Source organism: Manduca sexta, chromosome 17 (assembly GCF_014839805.1).
Source record: "Manduca sexta isolate Smith_Timp_Sample1 chromosome 17, JHU_Msex_v1.0, whole genome shotgun sequence".
Classification (NCBI taxonomy): Eukaryota; Metazoa; Arthropoda; class Insecta; order Lepidoptera; family Sphingidae; genus Manduca; species Manduca sexta.
Window position 1 is genome coordinate 13,834,097 of NC_051131.1, and position 17,626 is coordinate 13,851,722.

General features: G+C 38.1%; 1 protein-coding gene across 3 annotated transcripts; it reads left to right on the forward strand.

The window, feature by feature from the left end:
- The first annotated feature begins 588 nt into the window (after positions 1-588).
- Positions 589-16,846, forward strand: LOC115442561 (transmembrane GTPase Marf). Of its 3 annotated transcripts, none has more exons than XM_030167617.2 (15): positions 589-760; positions 1,635-1,942; positions 7,130-7,256; positions 7,979-8,141; positions 8,403-8,633; positions 9,126-9,233; positions 9,935-10,111; positions 10,701-10,838; positions 11,068-11,220; positions 11,661-11,868; positions 12,325-12,557; positions 12,862-13,029; positions 13,413-13,609; positions 14,007-14,227; positions 14,508-16,846. In XM_030167617.2, the coding sequence occupies exons 2-14, from the start codon at positions 1,738-1,740 to the stop codon at positions 14,209-14,211; spliced, it is 2,313 nt and encodes a 770-aa protein (XP_030023477.1). In that variant the 5' UTR covers positions 589-760; positions 1,635-1,737; the 3' UTR covers positions 14,212-14,227; positions 14,508-16,846. The 3 variants fall into 3 exon arrangements, with proteins under 3 accessions (XP_030023477.1, XP_030023479.1, XP_037295437.1); XM_030167619.2 differs by having other exon boundaries at positions 632-760; positions 1,704-1,942; XM_037439540.1 differs by lacking the exon at positions 589-760 and adding an exon at positions 959-1,003.
- Positions 16,847-17,626: the final 780 nt, after the last annotated feature.

The window sequence follows — 17,626 nt, forward strand, 5'->3', positions numbered from 1 at the left end:
ACCAAAGTGTAAAAGCGATGTTAATTTTTGAATTCGTTCAGCTACTTTTAAGGGGGACTGTATATAATATATTATTGTATGTAGATTTAAGCCCTAGATACAAATGAACGTACTACAATAAAATAATAATGCAGTGTTTGTATCTTTAACATAGTGTGTGGCAACCTGGGTTTCGATTGATAATTTGAATTCCATTTCGTTTTGTTCAATTTTATGATTACAAAATAATTAAAATATAATTTGTAAGTTATGCTAGTGAATATAATTTATTTCAAGTTTAAAAATGCTTTTGTAATTTATGATTGAATAATTAAATTGTATTTTATAGTACATTGTGGCTTCATTATACTATTAATGCTAAACTTATTACTTTCTTCATTTGTTTATAATAGTAAATTACTTGATTATCGGTAGAATATAGGTACGTAAATGCTTAAATTTTAAATAATGTATGTTTGTAAGTTACATACAAGAAGAATCTCTTCATATTCTAGTTTCTTTTCAAGTTATATTGCAATGCAAAAATAAAACGGAAAACGTACATGTTACAGTGGTTTGTACGATTGGTCAAAATCAAAATATTTTTGGTATGGACCAATAGTATTAGTTCTAAGTGTAACATAAAATATTTTTTTCATCTCCGTGTAAAATTGAAAATTGAAAACAAAGAAAAACCCATGAAAAATTTAATTGATATTTTCTGCCGAAAATAAGTGTAAAAATATTATTAAAATGTCTGTATTTACACTATAAAGCACAGGTGAGGCGCACTTAACGTTTTTTTTTAGTATCGATTCACCCTTCCCATTATCTAAAGTAGTTGTTGAATTTTATCACAAATCAATTTTGACTTTATATTTAGCGGCTGTCAGTTGTTTTACGTCTTATTGTATTTTGTCTAAGTGATTTTCGTCGATAAATATAGTAAAAGAGTAAACAATATTTCATGCGGCCCGACCTGCAGGGATGCGTATCTGTTGCGATGATGCAACGAGATGACAAGGTGCTAACTCTTTGGATTCTCATTGTGCTTAATTGTTCATGTATAGCTTTTTATGCACATTCCACTAGTTGTACGTTTGTACATCGGTGTTCCGCTCGTGGAGGCGTCAAATAGGCTTCTGTTCATCACAAACATAACCTCAACTTAGATGTAACTTAGCTAGTGGGCTATGGCATGATCTGTTACTTTTGTCAAAATTTGATGTGAAATGCTATATGACCCAAATAACCATTGGCTGCACAGTATTAGCATACTAACAATCTTATTACTACTTTCATTTTAGAATCTTGCCAAAATAAGTAAAATTCCCATTGAACTTAAAATTTAAATCAAACATCTGTATGTAAGTAGTATTCTGCTGTATAGAATAGAGCAATGTTTTCTGGAGTATAATAGTTGACTCCACAAAATTACAATACTCTCATTCATGTTGTACATTGTAACTGTTTCTTAGTAATTAGTATATGTAAGTACACCATTGTGTGTAATACATCTCTTATTGCCTGTGTTTGATAATAATAACTTTATTTAACCATTTTCTATGCTAACAGAAGCCTATAAGCATGACCTCTTGAACTTCAATCTCTTTAGTTGGGCACAAGCTTGTCACATTGTTATGTTTTTGTTGCAGTATTACCGTGCATGTTGTTTTACCGTAGAAGTGATACAGTGAGTTAATTGTTGGCGTGTCCGGCATAAGGTTCATCTAAAGACAAGCGTGCTTTCCTTCCCGTATGGCTGCGTATGTTAACCGTACGTTGTCCATGATGGCTGGCGACGGGCCGCACAACGTTGCGACGCTGAACAATGGCTCCGTGCGCGTCAACATGTCCAATGTGGACTCACCGCTGCAGATATTTGTCCGTGCCAAGAAGAAGATCAATGATATATTTGTGGAGATTGATGATTATGTCAAAGATGCTGTCACATTTATGCATGGTGAGTGTTTATTATAGTCTGTAAGGTTGGCCTTCTCAGTAAATTTTCACAGGATGTTTTGTTTACAAGTTTAAAAGGTACAGTTTCTTTGAGAAGGATCTGCCCCTAATCAGTGGAAATCGAGCTGATTGGCAGAAGTAGTCTCATACAGAGACGAAGCTGTGAATAATCTTTGAAATATGCTTTAGTGACAACACAATACCAACATTTATTAGACCTCACATTACAATATTATTTTCTATTTAGTGTGTCATTATTATTGAAAAACTATACTAAGCTCCCAGGTTGACTGCCTGAGAATTCATATAGCAATATAGTCAATTTCATTAAATAATCCCAATCACTATTTTTGATCTATCTCAAAAATGGAAAGCAAAGATTTTTAACATGCTTACAAATGCGTTATGTTGATAAGTTAATTCTCAGAATCCCATGGAAGATAGAGATTGGAATTGTGTATTGAAAACGGCAGTAAGTTAGATTATACATGTCGGTATTAATAATGATTTTCAACATAAACATCCAAGACTTTGCCTTGTGACCATGAAGGTTGTAAAGTCTTGGAAAAGTTGGGAGAAAATAATATAAATAACAGTAATAGAATTTGTAAATAATTTATTTCTATAAACATCCAAAATATAGATGTAGTATGCAAAGTAAAATATTTACTACTGCTAAAGTAAATTTACATTATGCTACTTTTCATACAGAAACTGTACTTTTGTGTTAGCTGACCTTGACCTGTGAAAACTTGAACATTATATAATTCTATGGGGTGGGGGTTCCTTATATGTAAGGAAATGTATAGGTATTTAATTAAACTTACTAATTGATAAATGGTATGATTTATATTTTTTTTTTGTATGAGTAGTTTGAACAATACACTTGTATGAGATTTTGTGATTTTTCCATACTAAAACTCATGAAAATGTGTTTTAAATCAAGACAAGCGAACATAATCTTATGTATATATTCCTATATAAAACAGGAAATAATTTTGTTTATCAATCCTTACATCCGTTGGAACACCATAGTATTCTGTAACATTTATGTTAATCAGTGTTATGGTACCACCAATATTTAACAGACATTGTCTTAATTATGTCAAGGTCATACAATGCCCAGTGTTCATAGTATATTGACACATTACAGTTACAACACTCCCAAAATGGCTCATAACTAATTAAATGTATGCATGGTCTAACTTCTAAGGCTCTTTAAACAACAGGATGTGTTTACAATAGCTTTTATGTTTCCTGACTTGCCTGATCGCATTTTTAACCGACTTCAAGAAAAGGTGTAGGTTATTAATTCACACATTTTTTTTATCGTATTGTTTGTAGGATAATAAAAATCATTATAATTTATTTTGTGAATATAACTCTCATTTAACAATATCATTAATCATATTTGTTTGTGATTAATTTATAATATGATATAAAAGTATTTTAAGGCGATACCTCAAGGTCCATTTTCATACATTTTGTTTCGGCTTTAATCTGGGTAACTAAACAAGTATTGGCAAGTAAAGAATTTAAATTCACGTCTAGTTAGTGATTAGTTCTCGCAGTTGAAGAAAAACGTAAAATAATTAATAATCATGGATATTTCGGCCTTTAAAATTTAATATGACGAAAATGTAAAGGCAGAAAAATCCATGATAATTAATTATTATTACGTTTTTCTTTCAACTGCGAGAACTAATCACTAACTAGACGTGTATTTAAATTCTTTACTTGCCAATACTTGTTTAGTTACCCAGATTAAAGGCGAAACAAAATGTATGAAAATGGACCTTGAGGTATCGCCTTAAAGTTCAAGTATAATATTCTCTTTGTTTGGGCTACAGATATAACCTTGGCCCACATACATATTAGATTTATTTAGAAACAATAAAAGTGATATGTCTTACCAGTTTTATACAATATGTTTTAGATTTTGTTGTGGAATCAAAAATAACCCATATGTAGTTGATTCCAATGATGAAAGATGGACGGTTCGTGACTGTGTTTGATAGTTTGTAAAAAAATATTTTAAGTCGAAAAATACTCATGAAATATAAAAAATACATATATGGGATTCGAATTTGCACCTCATAATATGTAATATGCTCGCCTACCGATATATGTGTGGGTGCAGTACTTACACTGCTGCCTACCCCATCAGGAACTACCGGCGCGAATGGTTTTAAACTAATGTCGAAAGCGACAATCCTTCCGTCCATAAACAGCTGTTCCCTCGCCCCTGCAGCCATCGATTTAATTCTTGGCACTGTTGTACTATTCACATGTTTATATCTATTTACAGTGAAATTATAGAGGATACATTTACACATTCACTCCTAATAGATTTCCGAGAGGAGATATGGAATTTACTAGATATTGTTACGTTATTGGTTTCCAGTTTTGTAAAATTGTAGTTAGGCCGGCACAATGATTACGACTGGTGAACGTCACTTCTGTAGTTTTCCAAATATCTAATCTGTGAAACGATTTTTTTACTGGGCCAAATAGATCGCCTCATTAGTATAGTGACAGTGTGCTGTGCTGAGAGCGTATAACAGACGGCAAATAACTTGAGCACACTACACGTTACTAGTAGCTGCACTTACATGCAAAAATAACCCCCCACCACGGGACAGTGTGCTCAAGTTTGCCTCCTATTGTACTATGGTCAGTGTGACGATTTCGATACAAATGGAAAGTCCTAAGGCTGTATTAATAACCAAATCTCACCATTGGGCAGGATCTCGAGTAGATATTTAATGGATTGAATAAACCCAAGCTTAAGCTGCCATTTAAGTGCTTGTTCTCAGCTGAGTTGCCTCCGGTAATAAATAAAACTTAGCTGTTTAAATCGGTTATATGCTGTGACTTAAGATATCATTTGAGATTATGATATCTGTTTATCAAATACCTTAAGGTGTTGACTTTAATTGGACAGCGTCTCTGCTGGTATCGCATTTTGAGCAGAAATAAGTTGAATCTACTAATACGTCCCTTAGTAACTGTTTTTTTAATGAAGCACACTTGAGTTTTACACGCCTCGTGTCATATATGTACTTACTACTTAGTATATAAAATTAGATACATAAACCTATTATTTTGAGAGACTGAGCTTCTATATTTTTCTATGGCAAACGTTTACACCTCCAAACTCGTTCTTAGGTACGGTCAGTGCCAATTTCAGGTATATGTTGACAGATATATTCCATGCTAATAGGGGACCGGCCTATGCTTGATTTTGTATATTATTCTATATGTAATGGTTAATAATACTAAAAAGAAGAACTCCTGCGAAAACTGCATAAATATTGGTTAAAAAATGAGCGAGTAATTCATATTTAAAATATTATAATGTGCAGAAGTGGGCGCGATGTGGGGATATCGCTTCATCTCTTTCTTTTGCACGTGTCGTAATTCCCGATGACGTCACATGTGGGTATTTCGTCTCTTTTCTGTTTCTTGTTAATTATCCCTTCTACCGAAATTCAAAGGCTTATAACTTGCTGATTTTTTAACGGATTTCAATAATTCCTTCTGTGTTATAATTTATATTATTTAAATATTTGATAATAGTAAAGAACAAAAATGAGTCCGGTACCCTATTCATTTGCGATTTATTTACTAGCTTCTAGCCCGCAGCTCTGCGCGCATAAAAATCCCTGTTAATAACCCACACTCTCAATAATATACCGTTTCGTAAGTCGTAACACAAAACACGCGCGACGCAGTGGTGAGGTGTGAGATTTTACGAAACTTAAACTTACTTACTTACTTACCTACTTAAACTTAAAAAAACTATCTTCCGTGGGTCGATTTGATGAAATAAACCGTTCAGTATGTAATAGATAAAAAATATTATTCCCTAATTAGATTTTAAAACCAATAATTTTCTTTGTCGTGTTATCCTAACGAACATTCAAAATCTATGCTTTTATTATATTCATAAATTTGGTATTAAATTTGTATCCGCATGTACATTAATATGACACTGACTACATTTGTATTATACAGGGTGACTAAGCCGCCTCATCCGTCGGATCAATATAAAACGGATTAACGCGTCTTGACCTTCCTTACATAACAAAAACAATAACAATTATAATTTTATTCACTACGTTATCAACGGTTGATGCAATATTACATGATGTACAGTTATCATTGATAATAAAGTTGTTATCACGCGTTTCAACGATAATTTTGATTCACGTTTTGATTTTGAGGTCATGGATTATGACTAGACATTTATATGCCATTTCATCCATAGCGCGCACAATATAGCGTTTTTCAATATGGTTAAAGGGTCCCCTATCACATCATGGGACGGAACACAATGGAATATTCAATGATGAGAAAAATATCATTTACGCTCACTTGATGATAAATCCGATAACAGCACAGATCAGCCCGTGTATATCCGGTTCTAACAGGTCGGCGTAATTGTGTCGACTGTCCGGGGCTAATCATCTCTCGTCAGTAGAGATTCTATAAGACTCTCTTCCACTTACTAATAGGTCTAGCGGGGTTATTTTGCCGTATCCATATTAATAAAAAATACTTTACCATAAGTTATTTTTATCATAGATGTAAAATAAAAAAGTCCATGTTTCGATCAAAGTAAATAGGAATAAAAAGTAATTATACACTGCTACGAAGAGAATTTATCGATGCTGGAATAAGGCACTCTCAGTCACAAATACACTCACACACCATACTAGGACTAAAGTGCAAAATTATAAATAAATACAAAACTAAAACCGTGATTATCTACAAAAATATTAATCAATCACGGATTATTTTTGGTACAATATTAGCAAAGGTCTTGTCTGTCAGGACCTCTGATAGGTCCGTCTGAGAATCTTTGATGATGAATCTAGTCACAGTATTCTTTATTTGGTAATAAAAACAATTTCCATTGTATTATAAAAATCAGATCAATGTTATGTGTAAACTGTTGTTCCTGATACTATAAGTAATGACTACTGCAGTAGCGTAATGATTTTAACGTATTAACATCTAAATGTTCAGCACACTCCTACTAAAGCTGTTCGTGTTTCTAATACACAAATGACTACTGAAGGAGAGTATTAATTTTAAAGTATTTTCGTTTAAATATTCAACCCATTACAGCCTAAACCGTATTTTACACGACTCTATATAATTTTATCATGAACTTGTGTTGCAGCGGTGTCTGGTGAGAACGGAATCGCGACGCCTCAGGACGTGGCGAACGTGGAGTCGTACGTGTCCAAGGTCCAGGCCATACGGGAGGTGCTCAAGCGGGATCACATGAAAGTCGCCTTCTTCGGCAGGTGAGCGTGTATGCAACCATTGATAACGGATATCATGTAACAAATGTTGAGTGGTGGAATTATTTTGTCTCCCGCTTTGCTATAGAGGGAAGTGGACAAGCAATATTTTCAACTCCTCCCTATCTTTTTATTTGATTTATTTTGTTGCGGGATAATGACAAATTAGATATCCTTGAGACATGCCGAGTTTCACTGCTCGGTGTCATAAAATGCGTGCCACTGTTGGTCCTGGCTTACAGGAGTCGTAGTGATGGGTAATACTGCCCCGTCTTTAATGTAGACTGGCAGGCCCTGGAATACACTCTCACGCCAATCCCCGAAGGAGTAGACAAAGGCGCTACTGGTACACCCACTGTCCGCCGTGCGTATTCCGTCGCATGATGCGATAGGGGGGTAACCCAATAACAGACATAAATCCAAAAATCCAGGCTATAATGGGGTAGACAAACCCAATATCACGGGGACAGGAGGCCGACACGGGGATCAAATCCGAGACCTCAGCATTGCAGTTGTTCTGTAATACAACTACGCCACCGAGGCAGTCTGGAATGTCTTTTTAATAAGCCATTACAGCAGAATTTTTCGCCTTTTGGTCACTGATCCAGTCAAGTACTACTGATCCAGTCAGTCTAATACTTTTGCAACCCTCCTACAAGCCAATAAGTACACTGATAAACCATAATTTTAGTATAGTTTCTTATAAGTGGTGTGTTGACTTGCAGGACGAGTAACGGCAAGAGTACGGTTATAAACGCGATGCTGCACGACAAGATCCTGCCGAGCGGCATCGGGCACACCACCAACTGCTTCCTGCAGGTGGAGGGCTCCGACACCGACGAGGCGTTCCTCAGGACCGAAGGCTCCGAGGAGAAACTCAATGTGCAGGTATGTTGCATTAGGTCTTCCAGTGTACCTGCTGGGAGGCTTTATATGCGATAATACATCTAGGTTTTATTTATTTTCAAATAATATTTTGGTTATTTAATCCTTTGCTAATGAGACCAAATACAAGTGGAATATGGATGTAATTTGTGATCCATTATCAAATAAAATCTTTTGTCCATCATTGGTTCCTGCACTTGTATTGCACAACTATTAAATATATTGTATGTAATTTAATGTATTCTGTTTGCCCTGTCCCCGCAGTCGGTGAGCCAGCTGGGCCACGCGCTGTGCGCGTCGCGCCTGCAGGAGTGTTCGCTGGTGCACGTGTACTGGCCGCGCGAGCTGTGCGCCCTGCTCCGGGACGACGTGGTGCTGGTGGACAGCCCCGGCGTGGACGTCACGCCCAACCTGGACGAGTGGATCGACAAGTACTGCCTCGACGCGGACGTGTTCGTGCTCGTCGCCAACGCAGAGTCCACGCTCATGGTCACCGTGAGTACTACGTTTGTTATAACTATACAACTCGATGAGTCGACGCGTGTCGAAGTAAATATTGATTTATTGATAATAAATAACAATCCGACAATAAACAAACCGACATAGTTCATAGGATCAGCAAGTTGAAGTGGCAGTGGGCTAGGCACATAGCTCGTAGAACCGATGGCCGTTGGGGTCGAAAGGTTCTAGGGTGGAGGCCACGTACAGGCAAGCGAAATGTCGGACGCCCGCCTACAAGGTGGACGGACGAGCTGGCTAAGGTTGCAGGAAGTCGCTGGATGCAGGCCGCTTCCAACAGGTCGACGTGGAGATCTTTGGGGGAGGCCCATGTTCATCAGTGGACTTCCTGTGGCTGAGATGATTATGATGATGAAATAACAATCAACTTTCTACTTATATTTATCTTACATAGTAGTCAAGAACTCGTCTAATAAATTTAAAATTAAAAAGAAACGGTTTAAAAAAATTACATTGTTTATGTTACAGGAAAAGAACTTCTTCCATAAAGTGTCGACGAAGATATCGCAACCGAACATATTCATACTGAACAATCGATGGGACGCGTCAGCCTCGGAGCCGGAGTACCTGGACCAGGTCAGTCCGACACCTGATAACTAGTATATAGTGTAGTGAAGACATTGTGAGCTCATTCTGCGTAGATCGGGCCACCAATAGCTAAAAAAAAAAAGAAAATTTTAAAACTTGTATATTTATAAAATGTAGGTAGATATTGTAACTGACTTTGGGGATGAACAACACCTCAGTCCCCCCGTGACCATGAAGGCTGCAAAGTCTTCGAAACGTCGGGAGAAAAGTAAAATATTAAAACCGCGATAAAATTCGTAAAATAGTTTAATTTAAATGTCTGACATTCGCGTAAACTTAAGAAATCATAGTGTAGTGAAGCTGAGTATGACTTAATTAGTCGATAGCAACATCACATCTGTTTTATCAGGGATTGAATGGTGACTGGATGCGTAGGAGTCGCGTATCGCATCTAACTTCAGACTAACCATGAATTTTGTTGAGAGATTCGCTGTCTTACATATAAATTTGTTTTAGCGTTAGGTGGTTAAGAATTGCTTAAATAGCTGTCAAAAACGTCACCGGTTCATAGTTTAAACCTTATTAAGACGCAAAATGGCGGGTTTTGACTTACAGCTGGTTGATTAAATTTGTGTTTTAACTAAACATAGCTTTGCGATATTTTTATAAGTAAGATTGATTATTCAGAACTATATGACTTATTGTGCTTGCAATACGATTTTGTGAATGAAGTGTTTGTGGTGTGACAGGTCCGCACACAGCACGCGAACCGCTGCGTGGACTTCCTGTCGCGGGAGCTGCGCGTGTGCACGCCCAAGGAGGCTGAGGAGCGGATCTTCTTCATCTCCGCCAAGGAGGCGCTCCTCACCAGGCTCAGGGACCGACATCAGCCCGTTTCTTCACCCACGCTCGCTGATGGACATCAGGTATGGTATACAGTTACAGAAGCGGCGATAGCCTAGTTGAGTGTGGAACGGACTGCCAAGACGAATGTCCGCAGGTTCAAATCCCAAGGGCACACACCTCTGACTTTTCTAAAATCATGTGTGTATTCTTTGTGAATTTATCGTTCGCTTCAACGGTGAAGGAAAACATCGTGAGGAAACCTGCACATCTGAGAAGTTCTCTATAGGAATTTCGAAGGTGTGTGAAGTCTACCAATCCGCACTAGGCCAGCGTGGTGGACTAAGGCCTAATCCCTCTCAGTGGTAGAGGAGGCCCGTGCCCAGCAGTGGGTAAGTATATAATACAGGGCTGATATTATTATTATTATTATTATACAGTTAGCTTCTTCATCTAGATTGAGATTTTGATAATTAGCATGAGAGGGTGAATAATGAGTAATTATTGTAGGTACGATTCCATTACAAAAGTTAACCATAGATACGTTCTAAATACTTGTAATAAGTGTACAGTTTGTATAAAAAACTTTTTTGGTAGTTACCATTACTTAGTATAGTTAATATTCAAGCAATATACAACATAATAGTATTTCAATGTAAGTGATATGCGCAGGTGCGGTATTTCGAGTTCGTGGACTTCGAGCGCAAGTTCGAGGAGTGCATCAGCCAGTCGGCCGTAAGGACCAAGTTCGCGCAGCACTCGCGCCGCGGCAGGAACATCGCCGCTGACGTCATGGCCGCGCTGGAACTCGTAAGTACATACTCTATAGTGATACACAGATGACATATTATATAGTTTTTCTTATACTACTAACGGCCGATTTCGGCTAAATTCGGATCAGTAGCTAGGCGAACTAGTCAACAATGTCCGAAATGAAGTTTGTATGTAAAAAATAATTCTGATTGGTTGGAACATCATTTCACATATGGTGTTCATCCCAGCCTCTAATTGGGTGATATAAAATAACATTTTTCTGCAGGTGTACAACACAGCGACAGACCAGAAGAGCGCGAAGGTGGAGAAGCAACGCGTGCTGCACGAACAGCTGTCCGCCATCGAGGAGCAGCTCACCACCATCACGCGACAGATGAAGGACAAGATCAGCCGCATGGTCGAGAGTGTCGAGCACAAGGTACCAAACATAACGAGATTTATAGAGAGTACATAGATAACATAGTCAAACAAGCTAAAACCAATTATTACCAACAATGTAAATTATTGTGATTGAAAGAATATTTATCGAAGGTTCTAAAATCATAGTAAAACATTTTATATGTTTTTTTATTGTAGTCTGGGTAATTGCCCCATTATGACGTCACTTTGTCTAAATATGGGTGTGCGAAGGAGACAGCCATAATTATAGTCTTCATACCAATGTATCAAAATCAAAACCTGCATCTATTAGTCAACTAAATTCTGTTTTATTTATATAGAAAATTTGCCAGTTGAGTATATACTAGAATCTGGTGAACTACATCAGAAAGAATCAATGGTTACTTTTATTGAAAACAAGAGGCATTTACGATGTCCCATGTAAAAAGCTCAGTCGTCACTGTAATATGGTGTTGCCAGGTGTCGCTGACGCTGAGCCAGGAGATCCGGCGGCTGTCGGCGCTGGTGGACGAGTACGACGCGGCGTTCCGTCCGGAGCGCGCCGCCCTCGACCAGTACAAGCGCGCGCTGCACCGCCACGTCGAGGCGGGGCTCGGCTCGCGGCTCAAGAAGCGACTCTCCGCCGACATCGGCCACGAGATGGACCAGGTGCAGAAGGAGATGGCTGGTATGTGCATTCAAAATTTATTAAGGATAGATTGTGACAAGAGTGAACCCACTGCCCCTGATGAGTGATGTGAGAGAGCAGATAGAGTGTTCTCTGACAAGAGATGATTGTTCATAGTCAGTCGACGCAATTATGCCAGCTTGTGAACTATCAACACTTAAACTTAAGATCCGTTGGATATGACAAAGGGCTTAGTTAGAGGTATAGTAACACTTAGATATTCATACTTGGTAACTTGCATTATGGTTTAGAACAGTTTAAAGATACTAGAGATCCAGAGGATCCCCTCAACTTCACCATAGTAGAATATACGTGCGTGAACAGTGGTTGATCTCAAATACAACAATGGGAATGTCTTACGTTAGAGTAGCAGTTCATAGTCTCTACCTCTTAAATTCGAAATGTCAGATTTTTTTTATTTATTTAAAAATAGCTACTGTAATTTTTATTTCCCAGACCGCATGTACAACATCCTACCGATACACAAGCGCGCGGCGGCCGCGAGCTACATCATCCCGCACCAGCAGCCGTTCGAGGTGCTGTACCGCCTCAACTGCGACAACCTCTGCGCTGACTTCCAGGAGGACCTCTCCTTCCGTTTCTCCTACGGGATCACTGCGCTCATACAGCGGTTCCAGGGCAAGAACACGAATAGGATCGCATTGAACAACCCACCACAGTACACACCAGTAAGTAGAACGGCATTATTTATCTGGACTGTCCTATCCTCACTTGTGGGGTTAGGTTGGTGCTATACAGACATGCATGTCGGTAGTGTTCGTTTAGTTACAATTGACCTGTTTGTGCTTCGAACACTTAACAAAACCAGTCACAGGCAAGATAATATGAGAAAAACCCACAAACTGTGGTGCTCGATTTTTATCAAAATAAATTTGATAAAAATCGAAATGACTCAAAAGTCATTATCATTGCTCAAAAAAAATAATTTTATATTATTTACCTCAATAACCATTGTTTCTTGTATTTTCCCAGATCCCACCAACGGTGCGAAGTTTGAGCGGCCCTGAGAATGCAGTAGCAGTGCCGACGGCGGGTCGCGTAGGCCCCTTCAGCGCGGAGGAGTGGGGGCTGGTGTCCAAGTTCGCACTGGGCGCTCTCACATCCCAGGGGACCATGGGCGGCCTGCTACTCTCCGGACTCGTACGTCTCTTTCAATAGTTGTATACCAAAATATGAAATATCTCATTATTACTTTTACAAGTAATTGTTAATTCTGCTTTTAATACGTTGACTGCGGCCTCATAAGATAACTTCATTGGGAATGAGAGTTAACAGGAGGGTGTTGATTGCGCGACACTAGTAAGGCAGACAGTCATAGATAGATTTTATTTCAACACTAGTTGTGAGTTTGCCGCACATGCATTTAGCCCGTTACTGAAAGTCTATCTATTTCATAATATAAACGGAGACACAATTTATAAACGGGTACATTTTTGTTTACATTTCAGGAACGCTGGTGCTTGCATTTTACAAGTAAAACAATTTTTCATCCATGAAGTGTTTTAATAATTATTTTTTTCCAGTTGCTGAAGACAGTAGGGTGGCGCATAGTGGCGGTTACTGGCGTGCTGTACGGCGCGCTGTACGCGTACGAGCGGCTGACGTGGACGGCAAAGGCGCAGGAGCGCGTGTTCAAGCGCCAGTACGTCGCACACGCCGGCAAGAAACTCAGGCTCATCGTCGACCTCACCTCCGCTAACTGCAGCCACCAGGTGCAGCAGTGAGTATCGCACTTATATTGCATATCACAGGTTTCAAACAGGCCGGCATAATTATGTAGTCATTCTCGTCATTCGATGCTCTATCTAGAACCTACTCCATTTCCCATCAGCGAGTCACTTGCGTACGCATTAACAAATAGCTTATAACACTAATAACTAGAATCGACTGCTTTAGCTTTGAGTAGGAAAAATATCGATATCGACATTCTGATTATGAATTGTACAGATGATATATGAATTGTACAGTGCCCTTAGCATAACTTTACCAATGCACAATAAACGTTGCGTTCCTCGATAGTTATTACGCCAGACGTACTTATTGCTCCGAAACTAGTCTCTAATATTATTAAAATTTATAATCTTGTCTGAAATCTCTTCACCATATCTATTCCCCAGGGAGCTATCAACGATGTTCGCGCGCCTGTGCCGCCTGGTGGACGAGGCGACAACGGAGATGGACTCGGAGCTGCGCGAGGTCCGCGAGGGCATCACCATGCTGGAGGCCGCCTCCACCTCCGCTAAGAAGCTGCGCAACAAGGCCAACTACCTGTCGCACGAGCTGGAACTCTTCGAGGACGCCTTCCTCAAGCACAACAATTAGTTACGCAACGTTATTGGTGAGTTTTTTAATCTTCAGGTACAGGACCCTTCTGGAAAATTACTGGTTATGTCCATATTCGTAGGATTTCCCCCGTGTTATTACTAAGGATGATTGGATTGTGGATGTCGGAGACTGACTTAGTTAATTTATAAAAAGTGTTCGATATAAGATCACGATTTTGTTTTACTTTTTGTGTGTAAATGTAATTTTAAACAGTTGATTAAATTTATACTTTATAGAAAATATCCAGGCCTTTTCGTCCTACAATATTTCACCAATATATTTTTTTGTTTCAGTCCAAGGTACAACGCGCAAGTGAGCTCGCGTCCACGCGGCGGACACGTGCGGACTCGTGCGGACACGTCCGGAGATCCGTCGCTCGCACTCGCAGCTCGCTCCAGCCGCCGGCTCGGCCGCGGGACGGCAGTGGGTTTAGATATGCCACCGAGTGCTTCGTGTAGGATTCGAAACTTCCGTTGCTATTATTAAGTCATAAGGCGTTGATAGGTTTTTAAGGGCTATCGGATTGGCGTGTATCGATATTGACAAGTAATTGAGGATTAGGGCAAAGATTGTAGTTTTCGAATTGGAATAGATGGTACTTCAGTATCCAATAAGGGACATCTCTGGTTCTTGTCCCGTTGAGTCTTTCTGTCTGTCAAAGAAGGTATTTGATCCAATACATCCTAGTGGTTTGGTGGGTTGATACTTTGTTTGATGTCAGCGGGATAATATGCTAGTTTTTGGCTTGGGTCCGAAATATTATTTTGCTCCCTTTTACCTTTATTTGATCTATTAGGTAGATTTTTAAATACATTGGCAGCTAAGCCAGTTTTTTTTAATCAGAGGCAAAAGTGTATAACTGTGTAGCTAACTCGCTAGGGCTGCGGGACAAAATTGCGTTTGGTATGTTTGATAAGATGACAATTTGATGGACGGTCAAATGCCAAACAAACTCAAACTATAACTTAAATTTATCTCGGAGGCCTCATCAGTCAGTAATTGATTCCTAATACTAGGCAATAAACTCGATATCTGTAAAACTAGCAACAATAGAAAGAAAAAACTCGTGTTGCGAAACAAATAACACACTTTTTCATGTAAGACCCAAGCAATGTTAAAATTCAGATTAATATTCTACGTATAAAATTAAGAAAAAAAAACTTTCGTTTCGTATCGAATGCCGAGTCTTATGAAAGTAGTTCCTCGCTATCTATAAAGCCTACGACGCATGTATATTTGAGTTTGTTTTTTAATTCTGGAGACTAGGGTTACAATCATATTGTGTTAGGAGGGTCCGATTTTATAGCTTATCATATAAATATAATGTTAGAATGCATCATATTTCGCGTAGCCTAAATGCCTGTGAGGCCGATTGAGTGTACCACAAGGCAGGTCAAGAATATTATGACGTATGTACAAAATCGCATAATGAGGCAAGGACTTCGGACAAGTCAGTGTTATTGAAGGAAGTCAGCGTAGAAGCGGTCCAATTAATATATTTATGTTTTTAAACCTAATTGTCGTAAACTGATTATTTCATTATCTAACTGATTTAGATAAAAAAAAATCAAAAATTTCTAGGTAGGCCATGCCAGTATTAGACTAGTTTTGTGCTGACCATTCCGTAAATAATATTTTTTTCTGTCACTGTGTGGCTAAAATGGTGTCCCATACCAAACTTCACTAGATTCCAGAATTAAAAATCAAACTAAACTGTAGAATAGAAAGTATTTGACTGTTGAGTGTATTTATTATTTATAGGAAATTATTGAGAGATTAGACGTATATGTGGCTATTTGAACCCACTGCTGGGCCCAGCGCTGTCATGACAAGGCACGGGTCTCGTGGACCTCGCCGTCGGACTAGTGGTGTTGCGGATACGTGCGCTAAGCGTACGCGCATTCGAATGTTATTGTAAGTTACTAAAGTGGTTTCGATAGATTGGTAATAATAAGATTGAATAATATGTTAAAGATTTAATCGATTAAAATCGATATGCCTGCGATTCGCGTTTACGTAACACCACTAAGCTCGATACACATTGTGTATAGTTGAAATGATATACCTCTATTTGTAAATTAGTAATTCTCTTTTTTGTTGTTGTTTAAAAAAATTATTTATCAATTTTTACGTGTTGTAATGTAATGGAATCACGCGATTGTCTATCGATATATTATTTGTCTGTGACACGGCGTTCGCTTGTTTTTCGGTTTATAACGTTACTCTGTTGCCTCTCGCCCACATCTCGGTGCTATCTTAAGGTGTGGTAAAGTACAGTGCGTCTTGCCTTTTCTACACGGTGACGTGATATCTCGTCACACAAAAACGTGTAATTTATCTCACCGAATGTATAATTTCGTGATAGAATTGTTGTTACCTATAATAAAATGTTACTGTAAAGTTAATCATTTTTAAGTCTGTGTGATATCACGTCGCAAAACTGCAAGTTTGATAGTCATGTACGAAAGGTGTTCTGTTGTCTCGGGTTGACGTGAATTCGTCGCAAATGTTAAAAATAACAAAAATCTGGAAACGTCTCGCATATAGAGTTGCGTCATACAATTTGTACACAAAATTCTGTATATTCTTTAACTTATGTATTATAGTTGTGATTAAACAATGCAGATTTTAATGCGTGTTTTTTTCGTCTTGTTTGATGACAGCGGATGGATGTTAGATTTGTATTCACGCGTAAATTTGGCATTGTTTGGCTCAAACCAGACCAGCATTACCATTAAAGTCTGGGAATTATTGGAATTGACAATACAGAACATGATGACCGGATAACAAAATTTTATCTTAGAAATTACCATCTTAAAGTCTAACCTCCTTATTCATATAGGTTATTTATCTAAGGATGGAGCATTGCTGTGATAACAAGTCTGTTTCTCAGCTTTGTTTCTCTGACAGCTTGCTATTACTTGTTATCACAGCAAAGATAGAGTTTAGATAAATAATGTCTATGAATAAGGATGTTAATACATATTATAACATTTTTGTTACCATTTTTATCTCAAAGTGTTACCTTAATATGCTGTATTTTTGCTTTTCTCACTGCTTATCCATAAACTACCAAAAATGATGCTTTACGAATAATACAGTATATTTCCCATGTGTTTGAGGGTAAGATATATATTATTATGTTTGTATTATTAGGAAGTTTAAAAGAATTAGTTAAAAGTTTTATAATTGCATTCATGATGGTCTTTAATTATTTTTTTTACGTGGACAAGGAAAGACGTCTATTCGGAACTTTATGGAAGGAATAGCAACAGAAAAGCTGTTTGCGAAAACATGATAAAAGTATCTAAAATTCTATTTAATTATTTCAACAATCGATCTTTCATAAATAATAATCTACTGCAGACTGAAGAAGTCTGGAAAAATATATTGACCATTATTGCTCTTGTCC

Bases quoted from the DNA above. Each gene is read 5' to 3' on its own strand.
- LOC115442561 (XM_030167617.2), top strand. From the start codon at position 1,738: ATGGCTGCGTATGTTAACCGTACGTTGTCCATGATGGCTGGCGACGGG. The intron at 11,869-12,324 runs GTATGTGCATTC...TTTATTTCCCAG, and splicing joins GGTGCAGAAGGAGATGGCTG to ACCGCATGTACAACATCCTA. The intron at 13,030-13,412 runs GTACGTCTCTTT...ATTTTTTTCCAG, and splicing joins GCCTGCTACTCTCCGGACTC to TTGCTGAAGACAGTAGGGTG.